The 27,814-nt window shown below is 38.8% G+C and overlaps 1 protein-coding gene across 6 annotated transcripts in view; it reads right to left on the bottom strand.

Moving 5' to 3' along the window:
- CNOT4 (CCR4-NOT transcription complex subunit 4) overlaps positions 1-27,814 on the bottom strand; it is a 73,466-nt gene that overhangs the window by 26,436 nt on the left and 19,216 nt on the right. For all 6 annotated transcript variants that reach the window (XM_084306891.1, XM_084306888.1, XM_084306892.1 and 3 more), the window contains exons 2-6: positions 14,543-14,786; positions 6,918-7,115; positions 4,228-4,314; positions 3,614-3,715; positions 2,236-2,361 (exon numbers count right to left, since the gene is read on the bottom strand). In XM_084306891.1, the coding sequence (XP_084163017.1) occupies positions 2,236-2,361; positions 3,614-3,715; positions 4,228-4,314; positions 6,918-7,115; positions 14,543-14,716 (687 nt within the window). In that variant the 5' untranslated portion in view covers positions 14,717-14,786. The remainder of the gene's footprint in view (positions 1-2,235; positions 2,362-3,613; positions 3,716-4,227; positions 4,315-6,917; positions 7,116-14,542; positions 14,787-27,814) is intronic.

The following is a 27,814-nucleotide window of genomic DNA, read 5'->3' as shown; positions in this document are numbered from 1 at the left end:
GACAACGCGTCAACATGACTATAGATTAGTCATCTATAAAGGGTAATCCTACTTCACTGATACGGAGTTTCATGATGGTGTCAATAAGCACCAACACAGAGAAACCATGAGCTTTTCAAATAATCCTTTAAGATTTCACTCCAAAAGGTTATTTACAAATTTGCCCTGGGATAAAGAAACAGTTCTTACACAGTTCAAAGAAAGAAAGACGAAAGGTAAGACTGATAACTGGATGCAGAAGCAAGCAATGAGAACCGATGACTGGCATCAGTTTTATGTAATGTCATCAGTCAGGATGACAAAGGAGTGAACAGCAAATTCTTTGCTGATGATACCAATCTCTTTTGGGCGGTAAACTACCATGCTGATAACGATGAACTCCAAAGGAAACCCACAGCCCCCAGCAAACATGCAAAAAGCTAGCAAAGAAGCTTCACCACAGAAACAGGTCAGGTAACACACCTAGGGAAAGTTAACCTTTTAACATCTGTACTATATAAAGTTAACCTATACTGACACCCTATTGACCTCTGAACTGGCTGTTAGAACTGAGGAAAGAGATACTCAAGTCATTGCCAACATATCTCTGAAACCACTAGCTTGTTACGCACTGACAACCAAACCCTAAAATGTGCTGAGCATTATTAGGGAGGGCACTTAAAGGGATTATCATTGATGACTACTATATTAAGCTTTGCTGCCCCTGCATCATGAATATGATGTGTCTGGTCTCTGCGTCCTAAGAAGGGCACAGAGGTACAGAGAAGGACAACAGAAGTTATCACAGAAAGGGAGAAACTGATTTACAGAAGTTTAAACCACCAGAAAATCTGCAATTTGGGTAGAAGGCTGAGAAAGGTAAAAATCAAGTTCTACAACACCATAAAAGCAATAGCTAACATAAATAAGGGTTATGCTTTTAGCAAGAACTGCAATGCTACAGCTAGGGGACACTTGACAAAACTAAATAGTAATCAGTTTAACACAAGCAAAAGGAAGTGCTTTAGACAATGGTGAAATTCTGGGACTTGCTGCCACAAAAGGCTGTAGACTTGATGTCTACATCAAGTAGAGATCCAGTAGGTTCAAAATCGTTTAACTAAATTAATGACTGACAATCCTAAGAAACTAGAAAGCCTATACATTTCTGAGGGTATGCTCCTGTCTATTGACATGTTTGACATGTAAGTGGTGGTAGATATACAGGGAAGTAGTAGGAAGTAGTAGTAGGGTAGAATACAGAAGTAGCCTGGTTTGCAGGGTCTCCTTGATTTTTTACTTAAACTCATCATTGGAGACTATATATAAACTGCAGAGACTACTCATCTAAACCAGCACGGTATTTTCTTTAATTTCAGAAAAATAACGGAAATTCTCAAAAGTAACTTCTACTTTGTGAAAAAAATGCTTAGATAGACATTCTTCTTTCCCTGCCTCAAATCAGACCAGCACATGAAATAAAATCTGCTCGTACAACATTCGTGCTAGCACTGATGGTGTGGACCACCTCCCTCCATGGTGAGACCACACGCAAAAACTGTAACATGGATGCAAGGCAGGCATCCTTAAGGTTGAGTTTAAAAGCCTTATCATACCTTGTGTAGAGGGACAAATTCTAAAGACTTCATAATGCACCACTATAGAGGAATTAAGGCATTTACTTGCTTCCCTACTCCAGATAATTATTCTGCTGTTAAAATTGCCATACAAAACTTCATCATTATTTATGGGCTATTATAGTTACTTTCAATATTATATTTTCAAATGCTTTCTATACCTTTCATAAGCTAAAAGATGTATCAGAATTCAGATAGCATGGTTGAGTCACAATACAATACTTAAGCCATGATAACTGACCACATACACAAAACCTACCAGAAAGCCTTGACCACTTTTACAGAGATCTAAAATAACATTACCCCATACTGGTATGAAGAAAAGGCAAGTAGTTAACTCAAGTTTACATGAATTCTTGATTAAGAGTTTGTGTTTTTGTCTTAGCAACATTTAGACCCTTTCAAGGCAATGCATGACTAAAAATTTAGCTAACTGCTTGCTTTCAATACCTAACTGGTGAAGTTCTAACTAGTGAAGTACCTAAGCACCTTTTCTAACTCAAAAATCAATTGTGCAGTAACATTCTGCAAAAGACTGCATTATATAAATAAAGGACTAAATTATACACAAGAAAATATATATATGCCTTATTTCATGTGTTTCACAATCATTATTTACCTGCATTTCTTCTTTTGTGAAACTGGCTGCTTCATCTCCCAGCTCATGTAGATACATACAGTCTGGTTTTGGACACTGCATATTTTTTAGAAAATAACTGCAGTATTTTGTTGTACCTAATGATGCCTGAAGAAAAAGAAAAGATTCGTTAGCTAAATTAAGTACCAGATGGTAAGGCTGTCATTTACAATAGAAGGAGAAAAAACTGTTATATTTACAAAAAAAATATTCCATCAAGATTTGGAGTTCTATCATAATGCATTTTTGATAAAGATGGACTAAAGTTTATCTGTAAGAAATCCATATGCTTAAGCATTAGATAATTAGAACGTACTTCTGTTTTCACCTAATCTAAACAAACACCAAAATAAGAGCCTCAGTAAATATTTGGCTCCTTATGATTATGAATGCAAATAACGAATGAAGTAGTTATAAGTCTGTATTACATTCAACTGGTTAATATTCTGTAACAGGGTCAGGAAATGAATATTAACCAATTTTCTGTTGCCCCTATGTTTATACAGACACCAAGAAAAAAAAGAAATATTTCTTACAGAGCTTTTGAGAGGCTTTTAAAAAAAAATACTTAAAATCATATGACATCACAGCACGAATTTTAAGATGGCTGAGCACAGACCATCACATCCCATTGATTTTACATGCATTATAGAGCAAATGAAGTACAAGTCTGTTAGGAGAAAAACAAACAAGTCTAATCAATGAAGTGAAGCATATTTAAAAACAAAACAAAAAACTAAAAAGCGAGTGAAGTCAGACAAGTGTAGATTTCATGACACAGTAAGCTTTAGGCTTACATAGTAAACCTAGGCTTGACTTTTGGGATATTCTTTCCTCCCAAGACACCCCACCCCCTTTTGAATGGAAACAGAATGCTTGAGATAAAGGCAGGTTTACTACAAGAACATTTTGGAAAAAGGACATTAACTTGATAGAAATTTTGAGGATGAGAAAGGAAAAGCTCAAACACTATCACAAAGACTACTGCAGAGGTACACTCCTCTCTAATATTACTTCATGTATTTGGACTACAGAAATGCTCTGTAGAAGAAAATAAACAGGTTTTCAGACAATCTTTTTAAGTTTTACCAAAAAAAGCCACAGTGACAAAGGGGAAGTGGTACATCTGTCTCAAACTTCTGCTCTGAATCTACCTGCCAACCCTCAAGCATCACATGTTGGAAGCTCACTAAACTTCCATGCTGTGATTAATGGTAAGAAAATAGATAGAAGAATCAGTAGCCCACTAAACTGGATATTTTTATTCAGGAACATAAGCTCATCTATACAAATAAAATTTTACAGTATGCACTGATATCAGTATCCTAGCACATATATAAAAATGTAAAAGCATTACCACCTTGAGTGTTCTGCCGTCTACCACCACATTATTGACGCACTGTATGGCTCTGAGAGCATCTTCTGACCGGATGTAGGTTACATATGCACTGGCACTTGGACCCTAGAAAGAAAACATGCCATTTTTTTTTTTTTCCAGACAGACCTGAGCATTAAAGTTGCTTTTATAGTAGCTCACTTCAGAAATTGGTATATTTGAGGCCAGACATTTTTGAAAGTAGACAAAAACAATTCATGAGAATTTAGATTTGATGCATGAAGAATAAGGAAAAGAACAAATGCATCAAAACTCTGCTTAAGGTTCTGAAAATAATTACTGGTGTTTTGTCCATGAAATGCAGAATAGTGAAAAAATGCCATGTTTCTGCTGCTTTGAAGATTCTCATCCTGCCTACCGATTTTTCATCTTTCTACTTGCTCTGCATCTTCCAAGTGAACTTTGAAACTGTTTGGACAATGCCTCAGCTAGTACAATAATTCTGGTTTTGCAATATTATATATTTTCTTTGTAGTACTTTAACCTACTGCTTAAATAAGAATAGTTCCGTGGATTCACAGGACAAACATGTATTTTCTCTGTAGGAATCGAAGTCACAAGAGCTTCTACAGCCTTACCTGTGAGCCTGCATATGATGTGCTGTTATTAATGACAACTTTATGTATTTTACCGAACTTCCCAAAATATTCTGGTCGTTTCAAAACCTACAAAAAGAAAAAAAGAAAGTTAGAGAGGTATATTGGAAAGTTAACTGCAATTTGTATGGGATTGTACTTATTTGTGTCTGTAATTAATGAAACCCACATCTTTCCTACAAATAAGACAAACAGATGTAGATTTCTTTTCCAGTGAGAAATGCAGTTACTTGCAAGACAAAGTGCTTTGCCACTGCACTCAAGAATTTAAATGAAGGATATTCAACCTGGTGTTTTATTTTTAGTTTTGGTATCCAAATTACCCAAACCCAGCTCTGGCAATATATATCCCATTCATCATGAAATAGGAAAAATTCAGAATCACATGAATTGCGATTTTAAAATAGCCACCTTAAAACTTGCATTCAGATGTATTAATTGCCAGAAAAAGAAAAAAAGATGAATTCTGACTCACTTGTTCCACACCAAGAGAAGCAGAGTAAAATTAACTAACTTGAGAGAGTCTACATCTTTCAAAAAAAAACTTAAGGCTATGTATAGGAAAACACTATGACACTTCACATGGGGCAAGAAAAGATGTTGCAGAAACAACATTGCACTGAAACATGACTGAATATTACACACCAGAAGGAAAAAATCCTGCCCTGCCTTTCGCTGCATCAGTTAAGTAATAACTATTTGGGGATTCTATGCAAAGCAGAAACATCTTTAGCATACTAAGTAACTTTGTTGAATAATGGTTACCTGTGTGCCAATGGAATTGGCAATATCTGAGAGACCGCTACCAAAAGCCTTTCTTTTTCTTTCCCTGTGATGGGAAGAAGTGACTACTCAGACTGAGCCTACATAAGCTGAGAGGAAGAAAGGACCATTTGTTTCCCCAACTACATCTTCAGATTTATCTTATAATACAGTTAAACTGTACTGATCCAAGAACTTCACCTAACCACCTTGTCTCCCTTCTTCAGGAAGCATCAACATCTTCAAGATCAAGCAGTATTAATCACACTGAAGCCCTGAAGTAGTACAGAGCACATCGTACATTCAACTAGAAACTCTCACTGGTCTCTTCTGACTGTTCTTCAGCTGATTTACATTGCTCCTGAAAGGCCACCTTTGGGCACCATTCCAGAGGAGACTGGCAGTCCTAAGGGGAAGGATTTCTTCAAGTGTTTTACAGATGGCACACCTGATAATGTATGGCAGCATGGCTGTCACATTTTCACAAGAGCATGTCAACAGAAGTGGATCCACCTGTACACTCCATTACGATCCACAGATCTATTTTCAGAAACATTAAATAGCTGCCAGTCTCCCCTTCCAAATCTTTATTTGTACACAAGTTTTTTGCCTGTTATATTCAACTAAGGTTGAATATATTGAAGCCTTTTTTTTTTTTTTTTAATTTCTCTCATCTCTCTCTTTCAGGCTAGGTTTCTGTGAAATCAAGGTATCTGGGTATTATATGCAGTGTTCAGAAAACACCCATTATTCTTTGGTATATCTGTGAAAATACTGACCACCACAAAACCTAATACAACCCTCCCACTTATTAAGTGAAAAAGCCAGTATGAAACTATCTGAGGTTAAACAAAATAGTTGTGTATATTATTTCCTTTTGTAAATCCACTCTGGTCAAATCAACTTAATACATTTTTTAGTAACAAATTGCAAGCAACTGTCAGTGCTGGCCTGGCTTTGTGTTATTGCAGTTAACTTGCTGCTATAACCTAAAACACTACAATTTTGACAAGAATGTATCAGTTTAACTGATTTTCTCTTTGCTTCCTATCCTACTTCCCTCCACTAAAAACAGTGTTTTACATTTGTTCTTTTCCAGCCTACCAGAATGTGGCCCAGTCTCAGCAAATCCTCAGGCACTTATATCTGAGGTTTCTCCAGACAGTTTAGTCCAATCAGGTGAATTTAACTTGGCACAGTACTTTTGAAGACATCTATTTATCTTGTGGTACATTCCTTCCACATTCTAATTCAAGGTACTCTTACTCATTAGCACTAATTTCATTAGCCATCTGCAGCTGATGGATGATGGAAGTGAATAAAGCATTATTAAAAATGCTGGTTTTTAAGCCAGTTTAAAACAGTTTCCCCAAATGAAAAGCTTCTTTGTAATGATAGAGTAGTAAGCCAACTCTTTCCTGGGTCCTTCTGTTACTAATTTTTTCTTCAAGTGACATTACTCTTGTGCTCCTTCCTAGGTATACTTCAGCTGTTGACTTTTTTCTTCTGTCCTTACAGATTTGTGCTACAAATATTTGTTCTTTATAGTCTGAATTGGCTCCCATTTTAGAATAGGCAGTGCTGCGCTGACACAGCTGTGTTGTGCCAGCAGATCTAGCATAGGAAAGCGAGTAACTAAAAGTGTTAAACTCCTTTTAAGCTCAACATCAAGCTCTTTAATGAATACATAGAACAATTTCCTTAAAAATAAAGCATCCATACTCTCAAAAACAACTATTTTGGAGTAGGAAGCTCAGTAGTTTTCTTAAGAAAAGCATCAGTATCACAGAACCTTTTGAAAGCTGCTTCATTTAGTACCCACTACAGACAGGCAAGGGTAGGCACAAGGATGTTCCAGTGGTTTCCTGACAGTAAGTTAAGAGCAAGATCTGCAAGTGTCAAGTGCTCACCTCTGGATCTGCTAGGCGCTGAGATAACCCTACCACGAAGACAAGGTTCTTCTGTACAACCCGTACACTGGCCAAATGTTTGCGATTCTCTGATATCTTCTGTTTCCTCTCATTTTGTTTCTGTTTCTTTTCGTTTTTTATCCTTTGCAGCTCTTCCTGGGAGAGTGGTTTGTACACTGCTGGATCTTCTGGGTATGGCTAGATATAACAAATATAATTAAGAACAACACATATAACAAACATTTGAAAATCACTAATCCAGACATTTTAACACATGAATATATTTCTCCTGTTATACCATTCTAATTGTTATGGCCAGCCATATCGTAAAAGTAGCACACTGAGACCTTTAGAGAATAGGGAACATCTTGCAAATTTCCATAGAATTCTCCAATTTATGGCTATAATACTGACGTAAGCAAGAACTGCATTCTAACTGAGCTGCCTATTCAGTCTAGTAACACTAGAAGCAGCTGCAACATGACAGCCAAAACATCCTGTTAAGATTTCACTAACATGGCATAGTAAGTAGGGTGACACAGAGTGCCCTGTATATTTGCATTATATTTGTCTGATACTGATTTGAATATTTAAATGTATTAACAAACATGAAGACTAGGAGATAAGAAATCTAAACAAAATTGTAACTTCAGTGACTGAGATTTACAGTAACACCATTACATGCCTCAGTCTTTACACAGTTAACTTCTCCTAGCAATGAGACAGGTTTCAGCACAGCTAACTGCATATTGATTTAATAGTGTTCTTGCCACGCTTGTGTGTCAGTTTGAAACTTGAGGTTGTCTTCCCTGCACAAAGGTACATTTTAACCTCTAAATTATCTATAGATAACTCTAAAGATACATCTACAGATAACTCCTGAAACAGACAACTGTAGATTTTGATCTCAAAAGTAACTAACAGGAAGAAAAATGTCTGTGGCACAGGAACACTGCTTTATTTGTGCAGGTTATGTGCCTAGTGGTATAAAGGCACTATTTTAGCCCCATCTTGCAGACAACAGTGAAATGTTTTCTGTCCCACATTGCTTCTCAAAGTACTTCCATATTCCTTACCCATCTCATCCTTTTTAGACTGAAAAGTTAAATTTCATATTTCATGTACACAGCAATGCTAAGCACAGAAGAAGGTATATAAAAAACAAGAATTTTTCCTAAGCATTGAAGATGAATTAAAAACAAGAATACAGGATATATGCGCTAAGGTAAAGACTTGAGGTAAAGAACTTAAGCTCACCAATATGTTACACCAAGTTCATTGCCTGTACTACCATAACAAAAAGGTTTCAATGTTCAACAAAAATGTACTTAAATTTTCCCTGACTGTCCTCTGTCTCTGTTAACAGGAGAATAACAAACGTCATACTAAACAACCCGAGAAAGCCTACAGCAGATGAAAATAAGGGTTAGTTTAAAAGCATGTATTCCCCATACTTGTGTGATGCTACTGAATGAGCCACTGACTAGTTCTAAGACCCGATGGTCTGAGCGTATCTCCAAACAAAACAAGATCCATTTTACAGTTTAAGTTCAGTCCAGCATCATTACGCTATACTTGAGACATCTTCTGAAAATAGTGGTCAACTTCATCAGACTGTATCAAGGTTACGCACTAAGTTCCTTGGAACCTGCTTTTAGTATCACAAAGCAATTTAAACTTGTAAGATACCTAGTGTTAGCCAGAGGTACACACTTAAGACCTTGGCATGAAAACACACTAAGGACTCACGTTGCCCTTTCAGAACAAGTTAGGACTATACTGTTCCTCAGAAAGTTGTCATGCACAAGTAACACTCAATACTTCATACAGATTTCACTTAATGAACATTTAACAATAATTTGAAGAACAAGGATCCACGTTAGTAAGGTCATTTGAGATGAGCTATAGCTGATGATTATCTTGAGCTTCAACACATGTATACAAGAAGGTCTTCAGAGACACATAATTAATTCCACATTGCTTGACAAAGAGAGCTAATTCAGCTATGATGGTCAAGCTGAGCTCAGGTAAAAATGGGAAGAAAATAAATGCACTAGTACAGGGTAGATTTGGCTCCAAAACTAAAATAGCATGCCCTACACCAAGCAATGTGGTATGATCCCCACAAACCAGCCTTTCACTGACTGAACTTCTTCTCCAGATTTCATCCTATGCAAGGCAAGGCATTCAAGTGTGTTGCTCTCTGGTACTATGAAAGAAATGAAAAATTCATGGTCTTCAGGAGGTTCAGTGAGGCCCCTAAAGACCCGAGAAAACTACAGCAAGCAGTGCCAAAGTTGATCAGCTTCTTTCTTGCCAAGAATAGCTACATTAAAAGTGTATTATCAAATGAGAAACATGTTCCTTCCACTAGCAAATTGCTGTACAGAGAAGTCCTGAACACAAGTCTGCAATCATACTGCATAGCTCAAGCATAAACCTGAGCAGAATATTTACTTGTCCATAGTAAAAACACTGCTCCCTATTTGTACAGAAGAGCATGAGAACTACCAGGAGGCACTAAACAGCAGTAACTTCAAGAATCAGGGAACAAAAATGTCTTCTCAGCAGGTAGTACAAGACCACCTGATTGAGGATTTTCATCATTTCTTTGCTACCATGGATAACACTAATCGCTTGAGCAACACAATCAGAAGTTCTCACGAGGTACTGTAGTGCTGTATTATACACAAAATGTTACATATGTATGCTTATCGCTCCTATGCCATATTTAATGGTTCTATGGAATATGGATAGTTGGGCATCATGACTTTCAGGACTTGTGAATGAATCTATGCACCTCTGAGTCCCAAAACTGAATCAGAAACCCAGTTCTAAGATGTGATAGAAGATACTCCTATCTATACTTAATGTGTAGCATGATGAGAGATTAAGGGATACTGTACATTTAAGGAGGGAAGCAAATATGCATAAAATGATCTTCTCAAATGCTGTCGGTGCTAAGAAAATTTGAGTCTTAAAACTCTCATTCAAAATAGGGACAGGAAAAATCCTGTGTCAAATAAGGACAAAGCCATTTTACAAATAGAATAGGTCAATAAATGACTTCATCCTCAGAGTGACTGCTTCCCACAAGTTCATGTACTCAGGTGACAGTTCAACTATGGACAGAATATAAGTATCAAAGGATAGCGGAAAATGACTGTGAAAGCCAAGCAAGGTGGATTGGCTATCAATGCATCTCGAAGTATCATTTCACTTGCTGTTTACTCCGTCCAACCCTAGAAAACAAAGAGAAGACCACCAGTCTTGCAGCTGCAGAAGTGGACATGCCATTAGCCATGACTTTTCTTTTTAAAAAAAAAAAGACACCTTGGCCAAGCACGAATCTAATTCTGTTTTGTATGGTGGAAAACAGGGGCCTAGCTGTTCCCAGTGGCCAAGAGGCAAAGATGATAGTTGCTTACTGTGACCATCTCCTTAGCTAGCAGAGGATTTGAGATCCAAGCAAAGTAGCTACATCAAACGTCATCAGCGTTTATGTATCTTCAGATACAAGACATTAAGAGATGTTGACATCACAGATCTGCTGTCTAAACTTAGCTGATACCCTCCACTTCAGTTATACAAATCCTCTTCAGCAAAACCCATGGAAGCCACCTGAACACGATCTGCCAACACGGAAAGTGACCAGACTTTGTTTACACTAACTGTGAGTTGCTGGTAGTCCTACAAGAAAAAGTTCAAATGGCTCTTCTGTAGTCTCATGTCTTTTATCAGAGATGGCCCTTGATGAATTCTTAGTCTTCCTGACTAAGCTTGTCTTGTAATTTAACTTTTGTTTTCTTTCAGACTTTTTCCCCACATTTTCCCAATTGTTGAGAGCTGAGCTGGGATTTAATCAAGCACTTTGCTTTTGTCATTCCCAGATGGGGTCACATTCCTTCCACACAATGGATGTACCAACATCTCCCAGTTGTTTCCTTGCTATCAAATAGGCTCTGAAATGAGAAATACAGAGAAAGTCAATAAGGTTTATGCATAATATACATTATACTTATTACAATAAAAATTAGCAGTTTCTAAATACAAATTGTTGCACTAAACTATTCAGTTACGGGATTAAAAGCACAGAAGGAAACAACCGACATTTGAAGACTGCTCCTACAGACAGGAGTAGGAGAAACAAACATGAACATGTTTAAAACATTTTAGTTTTTCGGTCGTAAGTTCACTATCTTATCTTCAATACAATGTAGTAGGAAAAAGACTTACTAAGTCAAGGAAATGGAGAAAAGACAAAGCCATGCTACGAGAACAGCAGAATATCAAACTATACTATTTGGTGAAGGGCAGAGCATTTGAGATTGAAGTGAAGGAGTTACGCATTTTTTTTTTTTGTTAGTGTTTGGGTTTTTTTTGAAGCCATCCCATTTGGGAGATTTAGAAATGTTAACAACTGACATTAAGGTCTGAGTGCTATGCTCTATTAAAGCACTATGACTAAAATAATAGACATTATTCATACAAAAATAGTACCTATGCCACTGAATATATTAAAGAAAAAATCACCACAAAAAAATCCCTGGCTTTACAAGTGAAACCAGTGAGTCTGCTGACCTGTAAACCTGCTTTTGGCTGCAGAAATCTCTTTTGAGAACAGCATATTTTCATTTTAATTTGACTAGTGAGTGACTATTTCACTCACAGTTAAGAAACCAATTGACTGGAAAGAACAGGAACGCTTGCTTAGCATCTTACAATTGACTAGACCTACAATTCTGAATGGAATCGGTAACTTGAACAGGTCAGCTCTGTTTAAGGAACCACTTTTTGTCATTAATGAAATAAGCAAAACCAATATGTGAGCATTTCAAAAGCCACATAAAGCTTACAATGCCTTTAATATGTTTAGACTAACAAATACCAGTTTCCATCCAACATTCAAGTTTGCGTCACTCTACTCCTTCACTCTCACAATGCAAAGCAAATGTGTGGCTACTACCATTACTAACAGGAGAAAATTTCAGGCATGCTAACCCAAGTGACTGCTGCCACGTGAGCATAGTCTGCACATGCATATGTTAAGCTATATATCAGTTCAAGTACGTAGAAATAGTTTCTCCTTGGTAGAGAATAATGCAAGGTAACATCTTTTCAGTTAGAAGCAAGTTAGAGATGCTTAGGAAAATAACAGTACATATACAAGGCACAATCAAGGTCTATCAAATGTACAGCAGACAGCACTCAAGAGAATAGCTATTATTTTATGATGGACTCGTTTCAAAAGTCTTCCCCAAATCTTTCAGCCAAAATCCCCAGATAAGAAACTTCACTGCTCTTCTTCACACAGGAGCAAACCATCGGAGAACTTTAATTGCACTCGCCACCCTTGGCACCAAGAGCAGTTTTCTATTAAGTAATTGTGCATGACATACTCATATGCTTTAATATGAGTCCTTGCTTTCATATACATATATTCACATTCCATTTTGCAGTAGGAATCCTACATTAGCATATGCATTATAAACAAGATGTGCCTGTTGAGAGCATAGTACCTACTATAAACTTTCCTACAATAAACGTATTTGCCAGAATTTTACTGCTTTGCTATTTTCTGCACCTCAGCATATTAAGTGATCACAGCTGATGCACACCATAGTTGACATGAATTAGAATACTACTTAGATCTTTTCCCCAGAAACCTTACTACACACAGACAGGAAATATTTTAACATACTGCAATCAAAGTCACATACCTGGTTCAGAAGACACTCCACACTTCAAAAGGTGGTTTCTTCAGACTTCTTTGATGCTGCCATCAATGGGGTAGCTCTAAATGGTTTATTCCCAGGATCTCAGTGGGGTCTTGGTACCACAGTATCTTTGTGCCACAAGGAGTGTACTCCTCAGCCTCCTCTACGTAGACCTTCTACAATCCAGTGAAATAGCAGCAGCTCTACTTAAGAACATCTTGCAATCCACAAATGAAAGTATCAAGAATATAATCCTCATCGACTGTGAAAGAAGAATCCTTGCTCTCCTGGAATAGTTGGTGGTGTGCTTCCTTCTGAAGGTAGTGCTCATTCCAGCTTTTCTCCCAGAACAGTTTTTCTGAGCAAATTGTATCCAACTCCGCAAAATATTTGCATATCCAAACACATGCCAAATTATTCCACATCATAGTTCAGCTGTGGCTGTATCCGTACTTCAGAGAATCCACAGATACCCAGAGGAAGTGAATACCATGCTGATTCTGTGATTTTTCCAATATATTCCACAAACTTCCAATAATAAATGATCAGAGATGACTGAAACAGTTGTTGGCAAAGAGCAGCATAATAAATCCAGGTACACGAAGGAACTTACACAAACAAGGATATTCCAGAAATCTCATGTTTGTACCAGCAGAGAAGAAATTTGCTTGTACTATGAGAACTACTATAACAGCATGTGTCATCTACAGCAGGTATCGTTTGTGGAGACCAATTTGGCCGATGACAGGTAGATCTTCCTTGTAGATTATACAGCTCAAATACTGCAGCAAATTTGTGCTATTTGTTAACAAATGTATGTTGCTGTGGGATAGCCTTCAAGCTTGCAGTGGCATCCAGACACAGGTTAGTAGAGAGAGCTCTAGTGTAGCCAAAGCCCAAAAGAACAACAAGAAAATGACTGGAAGTGCTTACAGAAAGCTGTGGCAGTGAATGAAGATAGTGAACTCAAGTAAGATTACTCAGGGTCTGAGAAGGGAGCTGTAACATGAGACAGGAAGCCAAAGGCATAAACTGAGGATACGATCACAATTAAGTAACAGGAGAAAGAGCTGACAAAAGTAGCTGCGATTAGACAAAGAGGAAGGCCAGGCAAGAAAGTTACAATCAAGGAGTATTGTTAGAATTAAAGAGAAGATATCAAGAAAGAATTTTATATTAAACATCGATGATAAGGAAGTAATAAGGTTAAGTAAAACACTAAGGAGAAGGAAAATAATTCGATGGAAAAGTGGGCAACTTAGTGAAGTTGAAGTTTATATTTGTGGTCAACCACAGTACCAGCCAGGTATCAAGAGATAGGGAGAAATTAAGTGTGACTCTCAACATACTACCTTTAAGCATTTGGCAACAAGACCAGAATACTAGACAAGTAGACTTAGCCTAGATTTTGAAAAACTTTAAAATTTAACACCATTAGATATATTTTCCAAAAACTTTTACATGTTTAGCGTCCAGAAAAATGGATTAAGAGCTCCAGTGCCACAAAACAAGCAGGTGATTTATAAGCTTGCCTCAGACAGCTCGGCTACTTTAGCTGAACCTTGGGCCCTCTGCAAACCCTCACTGTCCTTTCTGAAAAGACTCTGGCAATGCATGAGCACCCCAAATCACTGGACTTTTTACTTTTGGCAGTTCTCCCAGCATCAGCATGCCTTGGTTCTGATCCACAGCTTCCCCTATTAATCCAGTTCTGAATTTAATAAACCAAGACTAGCAGTTGCACAATGGCTTCGATATGTATGCAGACAGAATCTGAAAGATCCAACACCTCACCCTTGAGCTATGCCATTACTAGAGGAATGTTTCCCCGAAGGATGTCTTTGGTACCAACACAATGCAAGAGCCTTGTGACATGTGCAAGGCAAGCCGCTGTTCCAGGATATTTACCTTTCTGCAAGCAGGACAAAGTCCATTCTCATCAGTGCGGATACGATGCCAACAGAAACGGCAGATTTGGTAGCCACAGGTGCAAGGGAAGAAGTTGATGTCATCGATCTCCAGAGGCTCCATGCAAAGGGGGCATTCCACAGGGTCTTCCTTAGCATCAGGGCTGCGAGACATCTTTATATGTTCGCAGAGCAGCAAAAGTTTATAATAACTTAATAGATAAAGAAGGTCAGCACTTGAAAATCTGCAAGAAAAAAAAACACAAGAAGCAATTAGTATTTTTGACAACCTTCATTTTGCACCTCTTAATATTTCTATTCTCCACCATTTGCCTCCTCCCCACACAAGTTATCTACAAAACCAAAAACTACCTGCTAATAACTTGAGTCTGTCTGCCCACTCACGAGCCACACAAGTAACACGAAAGATGCTATTGGTGACGTGCCTCCCTACCTGGGAGCACTTCTTTGACAACTTACTAGCCTGTATTTCAAGCTGTATGGTCACAAGGAAATACTTAGATTGTATGATGTATGCTTAAGTTCTGCCAGTTCCTTTTAGTGACTGCTTGCTTCAAGTCTTCTACAAATTCAACTCAGGACTTCACGTTCAAGACCAATTTATTCCTCCACTCAGGGATTTGGAACAACATTTAGGTCATCCATTCAGACTTTTCAGTGGGGTTACAGAATTATCAAACAGAAACAATGAAAGCTTCTTACACAGAGTGGTTCATTTCATTGTTCATCCCATTTCTTTGGTACAGAGACCAAACCTTAAGATTAATTTTTAAATAGTGTTTGCCAAGGTTTATAAGGTATACAACTTTCTGCACACATCAAACAACTTCTGTAAAGTCATTTATGCTTTTCATCAGCACCTCATTCACACTGAAGTCCAAATATATACACATGCTCAAAAATACCACCCTAGTTTTAACCAGGGAAGCAGACAGTACAATATTTCTGGATCAGAATTTTGAAAGAGAACCAAAATGCATGTTTTTCTTCAAAATTCACTACTTTAACTCATTTCTTAAGCTCAATCATTTGAGTATGCTTCCATTCTGTTAGTTTAAGAATGAAGAACAAAAAAGTTGTTGTCACACTCAAAATGGACATAGTCCTCACTGAGATATTCAATCAGTTCTGTGTTTTTCCCCCTCTTTCATGAACTAAAAGTGCGGATATTTTAAGTGGTACCTAGTCTCAGCAAGTCATCTTTACCTGCTGCAGGAAACACACGTGTATAAGGCACCTAATTTTATTACTTCACTTTAGTTCTGTACTTCTTTTGGAGATAAAACCACACAACTAGACCCCCCCGAAAAGCGTGACTGATATGCCAGTTACACCTACAGATACAGCCCTCCTTACCCCAAGCATTGAGAAATAAGTATGACCATCCAGCTACTGATTCTGGTCATGATCTTCAACATACGCCAACTTTTTACAAATAGGAAAGCTCAAAAATACACTTTAAAAATCCAAATGTGTTTTTCAGTTACACCTTTGCCCAAACAGACGTTTCCTCTGCACATTCCTGAGCTTCCTGCACTAATGCTTCGCTCAGTCACAATTTTACCAAGAAGTTACCAAGTGTAATGCTGAGCAAACCAAGTATGAAGTTTCTGAAAGTCAAGCACTACTCTCTAGCTCCCCCTTCTTGCATGCTATTATGCAGACGTATTTAGGATTTAACCACACACAATTTGAAGTCTCCTCTACTTTCCCAGCAAGTTTTCCATTTCATTACTTTCCAAAAATATTAGATCATGCACTATCCAATTTCTCTCCATGCTTTTAGGAGCAAGTCCAGAGAAATTCTCACATCCACCTACTCGGAGAGTGACATTTACTCCTATCCTTGGGAATGTGTGTTTTGAGACCAATCCCTTGGCTCACAGATTTCCGTACACTGGAGTCCTAGCCTTACGTATCTTTGGTTCAGTACTCACAACCACAAAAAAACACTTCTGTTTATGATCTTCTGACTCTAAATCACACTTCCTTGCATAAAGTCTATCTTGTAAAGCCCATGAAGTTCCAGTTAAAGTTGGGACCTCTCACTTTACAGGACAGGATCAGTTCAGCATTAGCGTGCAAAGCTTGTCCCTGTTCCCCACAAAAATTCTTCTGCAGGTGGCCAGGAGAGAGCCCCAAGGAGAAGCAGCGTACACTCACACAACCAGAGCACCAAATGCACAGCAGGGCAGAAAGAGCATATAGCCTCACACAGAACAGTTGTATTGCAACCAGGTGTGTTCACCAGCTGATACCAGCAGCCTAGATAACTGCACTTTACACTGTTCTCATAGCACATGCTGCCTCGAGGTACAACATACATTTCTTTCGAACACATAGCACTATCCTAAAAAAAACAGCTTTAAGTCCCATTAAATGCTCACATAAAGTAAGGATGGAGAAACAGATTTTAGATGCAGTAAGCATTATTTTCCTCATGTGGCATGCACTAGCAACACTGTCCTCTTTCTGACCTTCACAGTGATTGAAATCAAAATGTTAGACTCCTACAATAACATAGCAGGTTTTATTTAATTATCCATGATTTCTTTGGTGGTATATAACAATCACTCTGACCACCTCAAAAGCACATTATGGGGCCTTACCAGTGTTTAGACAGAACAGAATCCAGCCTGAAAGGAGGAAAGGATTAGTTTGCCCAGGAGCTGTCCTGTTTATAAAACCCATTTGCATCGGTTGAAGGGTCAGAGGGATTGTTAAAAGGCCACAGCACACTGTTTAATTGCTTGTTATGCATATAACTTAACACACATTTCTACAGCAACCTTTATACCTTTTGCATTGCCTGTATGCAAGTTACATTTATTATAACAAACTTCTCACATCTGCATAGCAGCAAAACCATTACAACACAGAAGTGACATTAAAACCAAAGCATGCAATAAACCGCACAGATTTTGCTCAAAAAGTTTTGAGTAGGATTTGACTTTGTTATACAACTTCCAACAACGGGTCAGAAAACAAAAAGCACAGTCTGACCAAGCCTGTACTCATTTCACTGCACGTCCGGCTACTTTGAGTCTACTGAAACATATCTAAATAACTCCATACTAGTACAGTTGTAGTTAGAAGCGCAGCTTTGAAGAACTTCAGTCATCACAATAAAGCTAGTGAATTATGAAGTTTGTGTGGAATCTCTGCTAGGAAATGTTATCGGTTCATGTGAAAAGACTGTGACATTATCTAGTGCCTCTGGGATATGCAGACAAGCTCTAAGAAAATTGCAACGTGATTAACATTTATGAGCTGTTTAAGTTAACACTAAGAGTTCAGCATCTGCTAGCAATAATGCCAATAGCTTGCTTCAGTCAGTAAATGGCTTGTTATTTTACAACTAGGAGTAAAAAGCAGCTGTATGCCATGTTTCTTGAAATTAAGTGAAAAGGGGTATTTATTTACCTGGGAAAAGACCGTTCAAGCATCCTATCCTTCAAGCATCCTATTTAGAGATTCTCTCCAAAGCGTCTCCATTTCAGGAGGCTTTATATACCAGGGACTGCGCACCAATTCTGCATCAGAGCAGTGCTCAGTTTTTCAAGCCCAGAAGTGTAACGTGCAGAGTGAGACAGCATTAAATGCATTGTTCATACAAAGCTACCAAGCTACCAGTTTAACTGGTCAGCTAAGAACGAAGTTTTTGAGAGAGCCTTAAAGATTAACATCATAGTAAAAGCAATGCAGTGACAACACGACACAAAAGACAGAGCTACCTGCTGTATTTAATTTACAGTATTTGGTCTTTGGGATCAAGTTCCCAAAGATCAATTTAATAGCATCTGAGGAAAAGGGGAAGAAGGCAGCACACATGTGCATACACACACACACTGCAAGCAGCTAGGATTTGTCCATGCTCTTTCCACAGCACTCCGGCAGCTCCACATCCTGTTTATAGAAGACTGTGCCAAAACATTCACACACACAAGGACGGAGCAAAGGTGGACAATGTCCAGCAGCATCTTAGAGCTCGTGATTTTGTAATAGGTAATAACCAGAATAGAGAAACAAGTAGTTGGTACTGTAGAAGGGATAAGGCATACTACTATGAAGTTCCTTTCTTTTCCAAACCAGTATGCAAATTGAAAGATTTTTTTTTTTTAAACTTTAACACTAGCAGTTATTTCAATCCATTTAGCATGCAGACACTGCCATTTTCTTTTTCACTTGAGGTGAGCAAATTTAGCTTCCTACAGGTTATCTTCATCTTCTTTACTGAATTTTAAAAGAGAGTCTTAAAGGGGAGCAGGCAGAAAGCACTTGCTTCTTAGCCATTCTTTTTACGTCAAGGACACCTATTCAAGACTTGACAGAAACAGAACCTATCTTCTTAAGATAAATAGTAGAACATTTCTACTTGCTAGCAGTTCATTTTAGGAAAAAAAAGTGTTTAATTCCTCTTTCAGGAGGGCGGCTAGCTCCACGGGATACAGATGCCTTCTTCCCCTTCAGACAACGGACTGAATCAAGCTTTGCTACTTGCTTTAAGACACTAATATCACAGTCAGAAGTTGTCAAAAATCAAGTCAAGATAAGCTTGAATAAAAGACCCACATCCTAGAAAATATTTAGAGGCCTCTTGAAGGACAAAAATCCAGGCATGTGTTAGCTAATGTTTCACGTAAAGTTCAAACACACCTGACACTTGAAGGGAAACAGGTCGGAGTCTATGCACTGAACCTTTAGTAAAGGTTGGTTAAACTTGCGCAAACAAACTCACACATTTTTTCACAGCCTTGTATCTTTTGAAACTTGTCAGGCCCTGAGAAGTCTCAGAAATGAACTGGGGATTCTGCCTGCGGAACCTCACACAAAAGGCAGCCCGCTGGAAACTCCCATCCTCATTGTGTTGAAGGATCAATTCCCTTTTCAAGCCTAATCTCTACTGTGATCCCATTTAAAAGCTGGAGGTAGAAAGGTAGAACATAAATTAGAATGGATTACCCCGCTCCCTTGACCTAGCAGAGCAGCAGCTCCCTCAGCACAGCACTCTCCTCCAGGCAGGGCAAGGCAACGCCAGCCTTTGTTTCAGAAGCCCTCAGCTGGACCAGGTCCTTCCATGGTACTTCTGCTGACAGCAAAGCAGCCTGATTTCCTTTTGTGTCCGAACGTAGGAAAGGCTGTCATGGTGACCACTGCAAGGTTTACATCAAAGCCTTTCACAGGCAGGCTGCACAGAAGCGTACGTTTTTACTTCTAAGCACACAGAACTGAGGGAGATCCAGCAAGTCACTCAAGGCCCCACAGAAAACCTGTGGCAGAGGAAGATCAGATATGCACGTCCCAAATCATGAACCACTAGCCTAGTCACTAAACCTCCTGGCCACACACACAATTCAGAAATCTGGGGACCAGGCCATCCCTCTGACACACTCATCTGTAATTTCCAGGATGTCTAGAGAAGGAGAGAGATCCCTTTCTCCCCCAACCTCCTAATTCATAGCAACACATGGTGATTACTTCAGTTCCCTGGTTAGTAACGCTACTTCAGGAGACTGGGCAGAGTGCTGAAAGCTGGGTTTTCCTGTGAGGTTTTTGACACTGTTACTGACTCAGAGCTATGACATTTCTGTGGCAAGCAAGGAAGCTCGAGTTCATCCCAACTAACTCTCACTTGAGGCAGAGAAGGTTCACAAAGGAGGCCATAACTGAAAGCTCTGGAGATTCCGGTGCTCTAGGCCACCCCACAGCTGCCTGAGGAGCCTTCACCCCCCGCCGTGTGTTTTCAGACTGGTCATCCCTTCTCTTTGTCCATCTCTTCAAATTCTGCCAGCCTAAGCACTTGTACTGTCTCTTGAACCAACGAGACCAAGAAAGAGTCTATTTTTGCTGGCTCATATTTCACCTAAATCAATTCCCTGTCCAGTTCGTCACACAGCCATGCAAAAGCTTACATCAGCACAGCAAAGATGTAGAAATGCGCAACTGGGGATAGCGACTGCTCAAGCAACACATTCAGCAACAGTGCAAAAATCAGCCAAAGAACTCAACTCACAGCTTTCAACACAATGCCCTCAAGGCAACCTAATAAAAAAAAAAAAAGAAGTCAGGTGGCAGCTGCTAAATGAAAGGGGTACTAATCTTTTTCTATAAAAATACTTGCTGTTCACACTGGATTAAGACACTTTTGGGGGCAAAAAAAAGTTTTGTACCATAAAAAGTGATTTGCCCTGATGTAAACCGAGCCAAGAATTGTTCACTGTAGGCTTATTGTTATAGGACTTGGAGCTTTTCAGCATAAAGGGCTACATACTACCAATGACGCATGAATACCCGTTAAGAGATTATTTACTCAAATAAGTAACTTCCTTAAAAACCATGAACGGAATCAAGGTGTTAAGTTTTATTCAGAAAGAAAATAGGCCAAATAAGATTCAAATTCACCCACAATAAAACTTTGGATGCAACAAGCAAACATTATTCTACCACCTAGGTAGATTCATTCATCAAAATTAAAAGCACAAGATTGACCTGTAACTGTATAAATTTCCCATCAATTTCCAATTCATGTTAGAACTTGAACATTACTGTTCTTTATTTTATTTCTGCATGTCCCCATTTGATCTTTTTGTACCTATACCTCCACTACATGTAAATACAACATGCCAAGAGCACTTAGATAATGAATTAGAAGCAGGCTATGAAATTAATTAGTCAGACACCTTAAAAGCTTGTGTCACAGACAGTGACCACCCAATATGGGAATATATACCCCAGCATGATTAATTCCCATTCCCCAGATCATAAGCAGGAAGTGCTTAAGCAACAACAGAAACAAAAGCCATATCTATATAGATGTGCATACAGCCAGTTATATATCACAAATTATCATGAAGCATTGCACACACCAAAAACATCGTGCAAGAAAAAAAGAAAAAGATCTATCAGCTACCATTAAACACGAAGCAAGTTCTAATCCACCCTGAATTCCCTAAATCTCATTATGGATGGGCACAGTTACTTCTGTTCTCCCTGTAACTCTGAAGGAACACTAGCATTGGACAGTGAAATATTCTTTCCAAGTCCTAATATACCAGTTTCCTCTGTGTATGAGGTCTAGCATATTGATTTCCTTGTAGAAGATCCACATTCTAGTACAGAAACATTATCAGACAATCTGAACAGTACTTTGGCAAAATAAAGCACTTTGTAGAAGACAGATGGTTTAGAGATTAAAAGCTTTGTTAATGCATATATATATATAGAGAGAGAGTAATTTGTGATATGACAGCATTTAATTGTAAAGGTAGTCACTAACATAATAAAGAGAATTCAACACCAGTGCAAAGCAACCTGGCAGACCAACTGCCTAATGTTATTGTAGCTGGCTAATGCTGTGCATCTACTCAAGTTCCCTGCAGCAAGGCACAGAGTCTTAGTGATGGCAGCTGTATTTCATTGAACTGGACCTCATGTGCTTAACAGAGGTTTTCAACATCCATTTTTCCCCAATGCTTTTACCCCTGAAGATAAAACACACTGAAGGGGTCAGGCTACCACATTAGTTCTACCCTTCCCCTTTTGCCCCGCACTTCAGCTCATCCACCTCCCTCTCCCCAGGAGCAGCTCAACTCTTTGCTCATCTCCCAGGCAGCCCTCTCCTTGTCTCCCACTTTTTGTAGGTCTCCATGATGCCATTCAGCCCGTTCATATTTTCATAGGATATCTTCATCCACTAGAGGAGAAACACAGTTTGCTCCAGGCTTCTGGCTGTTGGACTCTTTTTATCAGTTTGTTTCCTTCTCCACTGAAGAAGCAGTAAGAACATGCCATTCTGTAATGAAAACATCTTGTGCTAGCTTGTATTAGATTGCGTACTTAATAATAATAGCCACTATTCCCGTATCCAATTATAAAAAAGCTCAATTCTGAAGAACTTGACAGCCTTTAAAGTGATGATCCAGGAGTATTCTCGAAGTTGCAAGACTCTATTGCAGACAACAGTTTGCAACATTCTGCCAGCAGCTATCAGCTGGATAACATACTAGAAGGATTTATTTTTGACCTGTTGCTCCAGCTGCATTTGTTCACATATGCTCAATATTACAATGGGCTGATCTGAAAGGATGCCTGAAGAGCAAGAGTTGCATCCTCACTGAAGTACACTCTAGCACAGAGCACCATCAGTGCAGTATGCTCCAAAACAAGCATGTGCACTTTAACAAAAAAAAAAAAAAAAAAAATGCATTGAAGGACAGCTCAGCTTTTACATTAAAAAGAGTAGTTTGCATTTTCATGGTGCAGCAGGAACAAGATCACTGCAGCATCTTTAGAAGTCACAGCCCGCCTGTCCAACCATACTCAGTAATTAATACAGCTGTATTACATAAAAACCTTTTAGCCTTTTCATATTAATTCCTGGATATTTAAGTTATCCAAATGAAGGAAAAAATGCAGCTAAACCTCCTGCAAACACATCTCCAGAGACCATTATCTACTAGATAAATACCTCCTTCAATAGCATAACTATTATCTGTTATTTGTCCCTTGAAGCAGCAGTTACAGAAACCTTCGCTAAGGAAAGTGCACTTTGAGCTAAGGCACACTATGCATGACATTCTCTCTCCAGATTTTTACAAAAGTTAAAGTATTCAAGGACCTCTAATTGTTAAAAACCTGGTACTTTTGCTCTTCAGGGAACAGTATCTAGTATTCAGCACAGACTTCTGAAGTTATCTTGGAAGTAGTACTTAATTTTAACAGTTAATTCCAAGAGTAGGGGGCAGGGGCACAGAAGAGAGGCATAAAAGCTGATCACAGCAAACAGGCGCACGCTTATCTGTAGCATTATTGACTATAGACAGGTTCTTTTTGCTCATCAGAATTCCCCGAACGACTTGCAGAAAACTGGGTGTAAGATAAAAGAGTGGATGATACCAGGTCATGGCTTCTTGTCTCTCCCAGCTATCTCAGGAGCCTTCTAAACTTAACTCTTCCACCTGCATTGCAGAGTTGTCACATCAGCATTAAGTGATAACAAAAGAGAAGGTTTATCAGTCATATATTAGTACTATTAAAGAAACAGTCCTCTCACAACAAACCACGTGGCCAGAAGTAAACTTCCTGTTCATCCCTAAGTAGGGTGGGAGATGGGCTCCAGTTCTCCACCAGCCTTACCTGCAGTTGAGAGCCCCCTTGAACATTATTCTTAATTCCCAACTGCTTCAGATGCTTTCCTTGAACAGTGTATAAGTGAATGGGTAGCTCCTTTTCAGTGTTACCAAGATATGAATAAAGCAAAGAATTATTCACTTTGAAGCAGAGTTTAACACACTTCAAAAACAGGGTATGGAAGATGCAGCCAACGTTAGTGACAGCCCCACAGCTCCATTCAGCAGCAACCTTGAAGTCAGGAAAGCATAAGAATCTAAACACCACGAGAATCTGAAAAGGGGCAACACATTTTATATAATTCTGATCAAAGTTCTGTAGGTGTTTAAAACTTGTTATTAACAACCTTTGTGAAAATGGATGATACGCTAGAGTTGATTCACTTTCTCCCCAACTTCCCAATTAAGGTATTATTTATTCTAGGCTCCAGCTCCTGGAGTTGCTCAACACTTTCAAGATAGAACAAAAGGATAACTTGACCTTTAGTTATTACAAAGCAACAGACCTATTATGCTGGTTTTGAGTCAGTTTAAACAGCAAACATGATCATAATATTGGCCTAATTGTTTTCTTAGCAACAGTGATAGGTCTTCCATGTTTTTTCATAACCCCTAAACAAATAAGCACAAATACTTCAGGCTGGATCAGAGGGGAGAGAAGGATGAAAACAAGGCTTAGATGGAGAAGTCTGCACAGAGGAAGCCTTATGTAGCTCATCTATAGGTTCTGGATGAGCACTGATTCCAGCTTGAGTGCTTCTGCTAATCGCAAGTAATAATGCAAAGCATTGAGCTCAGAAGAATAAGAACTCTTTGTCGAAGTCCATGCAGTCCTCAGTGCCCACAGCTCCATCTTGAAACTCCCTGTCGGCTGATGCCAGAGAACAGAGGGCTGGTGTGCAGCATTCTGCATGACTAGAAAAGCAACAGCCACACACAGCACCAGATCGAACGTGCCTGCTTAATTTTATCCAAGTAAATCAAAACTTTATCTTGTTATTTTCCATTCAGAAACTATGAAACATCTACACCAATGCCTTCCCTTGGGCATAACAGTAAATCTTTAAGAGAAATTCTTATTCTTCATTTCATCCTGCAATTATGTGGACACATTACAAAAAAAAGTCACTCATCTTCTGAATCTCCAGGATGCAACTTTATTCCAGACAATTTAAAGTATTGTTTTGGATACTGTGAAGCAATGAAGCCTGTGCAGGACATTGAGAACCGTGATAAGCAGTACAGAATGAATGGTACAGGTTTGGTATCAGCAAACGTGTCTCGCTCCTAAAAGTTTCTATAAACCTCAAAAAAAGGAAAAGCATTCCAACATCATATAAGATATATTGTTTAAACTATATTTTTTAAAAAGTGTCTCCAGGAAAACAGCAGACAGAACTGCAGAGAGACCTCTCCTTCAGAGCTGAGACTGCTGCTCTCCCCAAAAGCCAGCAGGAGCCCTGTTTCCCTTCAAGGCGCTTTCCATATTTCAACTGGGCCTTGAAAAGGGACCTCACAGTAGCAGATCGCTGCTACCAGAGCATTTGGCTGTAACTGAAGACAGCAAAAGAACAAAAGTGATAATATGATCAAGAAGTGACTGCTGATCACCTTAAACAGATTCTTGAAAGGGTCAGAAGAGGAACAGACACTAGAAGTTGAATTTTGCACCTACTAAACCACTTGTTTCTGGACCTGAAGACACTGTGTAGAAGCAGTTGTGTAACTACTGCCATTCCTTTTTATAAGAACGCAATTCTTATAAAAACGATTATTGCTCAGAGTAAAACAACATAGTTGAAAACTGCTTTTTTGTACTATGCCATACCAAATATTTCTATGCCTGAATTGGCTATTCTGCTTTTTAATGACACTGTTTACATACGGCCAAACCGAGATAAATGGCTTCCCCTCTCTCCTTTAAAAAAAGGAAGTTCAGGTAACAACAGTAATTTCTCTTCATGAACGTCACATTTTTTGATTATGCTGAAGCCTACAGCCTACTTGTACAGAGCAGGCCTACAGTGCAACCAGCTACAATAAGACAACTTGAACTTCCCGACACAGGTCTGACTGAAACGAGCCGTTACGCCTTGCCTAGCTACTTTATATGACTGGGGTGGTAGGATTAAGAGAACCAAAAGGACCCCACGGTTCAAAGTGTTCCTGCCACAGGAAAAACAAAGCTCTGTTATTTTTCTCCTCAGAAGCATTGAGCTGAAGTTAACCGAGTTTTTATTTTTCAAAGAAAACCCTCAGTTTTGGGAAGATAGCGACATCCAGAAACCTGTAACAGACTGTTGATATGTGAATTGCAATTCCCAGTCACTATGCATTGCAAACATCTTGAAAATCTTAAGCAGTGGTCTAGAATCAGGACTCCTTGCCTCTATTTGTTAGAATATAATCATGATGTGTTAATATACAGACTGAAAAACTGGCAAAAATCTTTTCCTCTCAGTAACTGCAGATTCTTTATCTGACAATTTTTCTAAATGCAAGCTTTACTAAGGACAAACGAGGAGGTCAAACTTATAAAGACAATTAATACTTTTATCAGATTATTTTGAATCACACTTCAGTGAAAGAAATCCTTCAACAAATGCTTCAAGCAGAACAACAAGTTCTGGTCTACCTTTAACACTGTTTTGCCTAAGAATTTTCCAGGTCTTTTAGTTTAGCTGAGAAGCTACTTGCAGGTTTACCTTCACAGTAAGTCAGAGTATGATCAGAAGGACACGTTGCTCATGTGACAGAGGATCACAGCTGTTACTTCATGAGCCTATACTTAAATTTTTGCCCATGAGTTTATACAGATCCTCTTTAACAGGCAGCTGCACAAGCAGACTTTTAAGAACAGTAATTGACAGTAGGAACTTTTCAGAAGGGATTCTGTTTTCTTTCATTAAAGGACAAGTAAACAATTTTGGTTAGAAAAGTGCTATGATATTTCAAAGGAAATAAGTGTTTTTGATGTTTTTGCGTCTCCTCTCCCTGGGTTTACGGAATCGGAGCTGTGCTTGTACTTCAGCTACCAACCAGATATTAAGCACCCAAAGCATCTGTCCATAAACACTAACAGGTCAGATTCTCCAGGTGTGAGCAAGTGATGCGAGGCTTGAAGCTTTCAAGGTTTAGTCTGTAATCAAGTCCAATGGCCACACTAGTTAGAGCTAGACAGTCAGCAGGCTAAACAAGAGAAAAATACCCAGCTGTTCATGGGGAGACAAGTCACTGCCCATAAATAAGTCTGAGGAAAGTCACAGATCGTGTGGACAGGGACAGTTTAGTTTCCTTCTTACATTTCAAAAAGGCTTTCAATGGGGTTCCACCGAGCTCTCTGAAGAAATTAGGCTGCTTTCAGAAAAACATCTTCCCTCTCATAGAAGAAGATTTGACTTTAAAAAGTTGGAAGCCAAGTACAAAAAGGGAAGTCAATGGCAGTTCCACATGACTCTCATCACAGACACCAGACATTACATACAGTAGCGATTTCAGATAGTAATTTGTGTCTACTTCTTTGTTCTCTATGCAAAAGGATTTATCTCTAAAGATGAAAAAGACGAGGGCAGAAAGCTGAAGAATCTCATGAAACTGAGGACTGATAAAGTAGCACAAGACACATTGTTGCTAAACGCCAAGCAGCACAAGCTAGGAAAAGCTGCTTCTACAGAAGTACAGCGATGTGTCAATCCAATTAATTTTAAGGTAGAAGATTTCTGAGCTGTCATAATAACTATGTCCTGTAACATCAGCTCACTAATCAGCCACAGTCAGAAGCCACACTAAATACAAGGGATTAGGAAAAAAGTAGCAAACGCACTGCTGTAGAATCTACAGAGCACTCACACCCTGTACGCAGGATAGCTCTTATTTTTTTCCACAAGCAGTGAGAGGAAAAGCAAAGGTAGAGAGAGATAAGCAGAATGACCAGGTGTATCAGAGAATGAGACTGACCCACAGGAAAACCGGGTTCTGAGACTGTGAGGCACTGCAATAGGTGGGATGGAGGAGACAGTGTGCATACATTATGAAGCAATACAGAAATGCTTTAAACAGAAGTCAAAACACAAAACAGTCAAATGAAGGTATTATTCCACACAGTGCCTGGCTAAACTGTGAAA

Source organism: Netta rufina (assembly GCF_964035555.1).
Source record: "Netta rufina genome assembly, chromosome: 1".
Classification (NCBI taxonomy): Eukaryota; Metazoa; Chordata; class Aves; order Anseriformes; family Anatidae; genus Netta; species Netta rufina.
The sequence above is the reverse complement of the archived record's forward strand: the minus strand, read 5'-3'. Positions and strand labels throughout refer to the sequence as shown.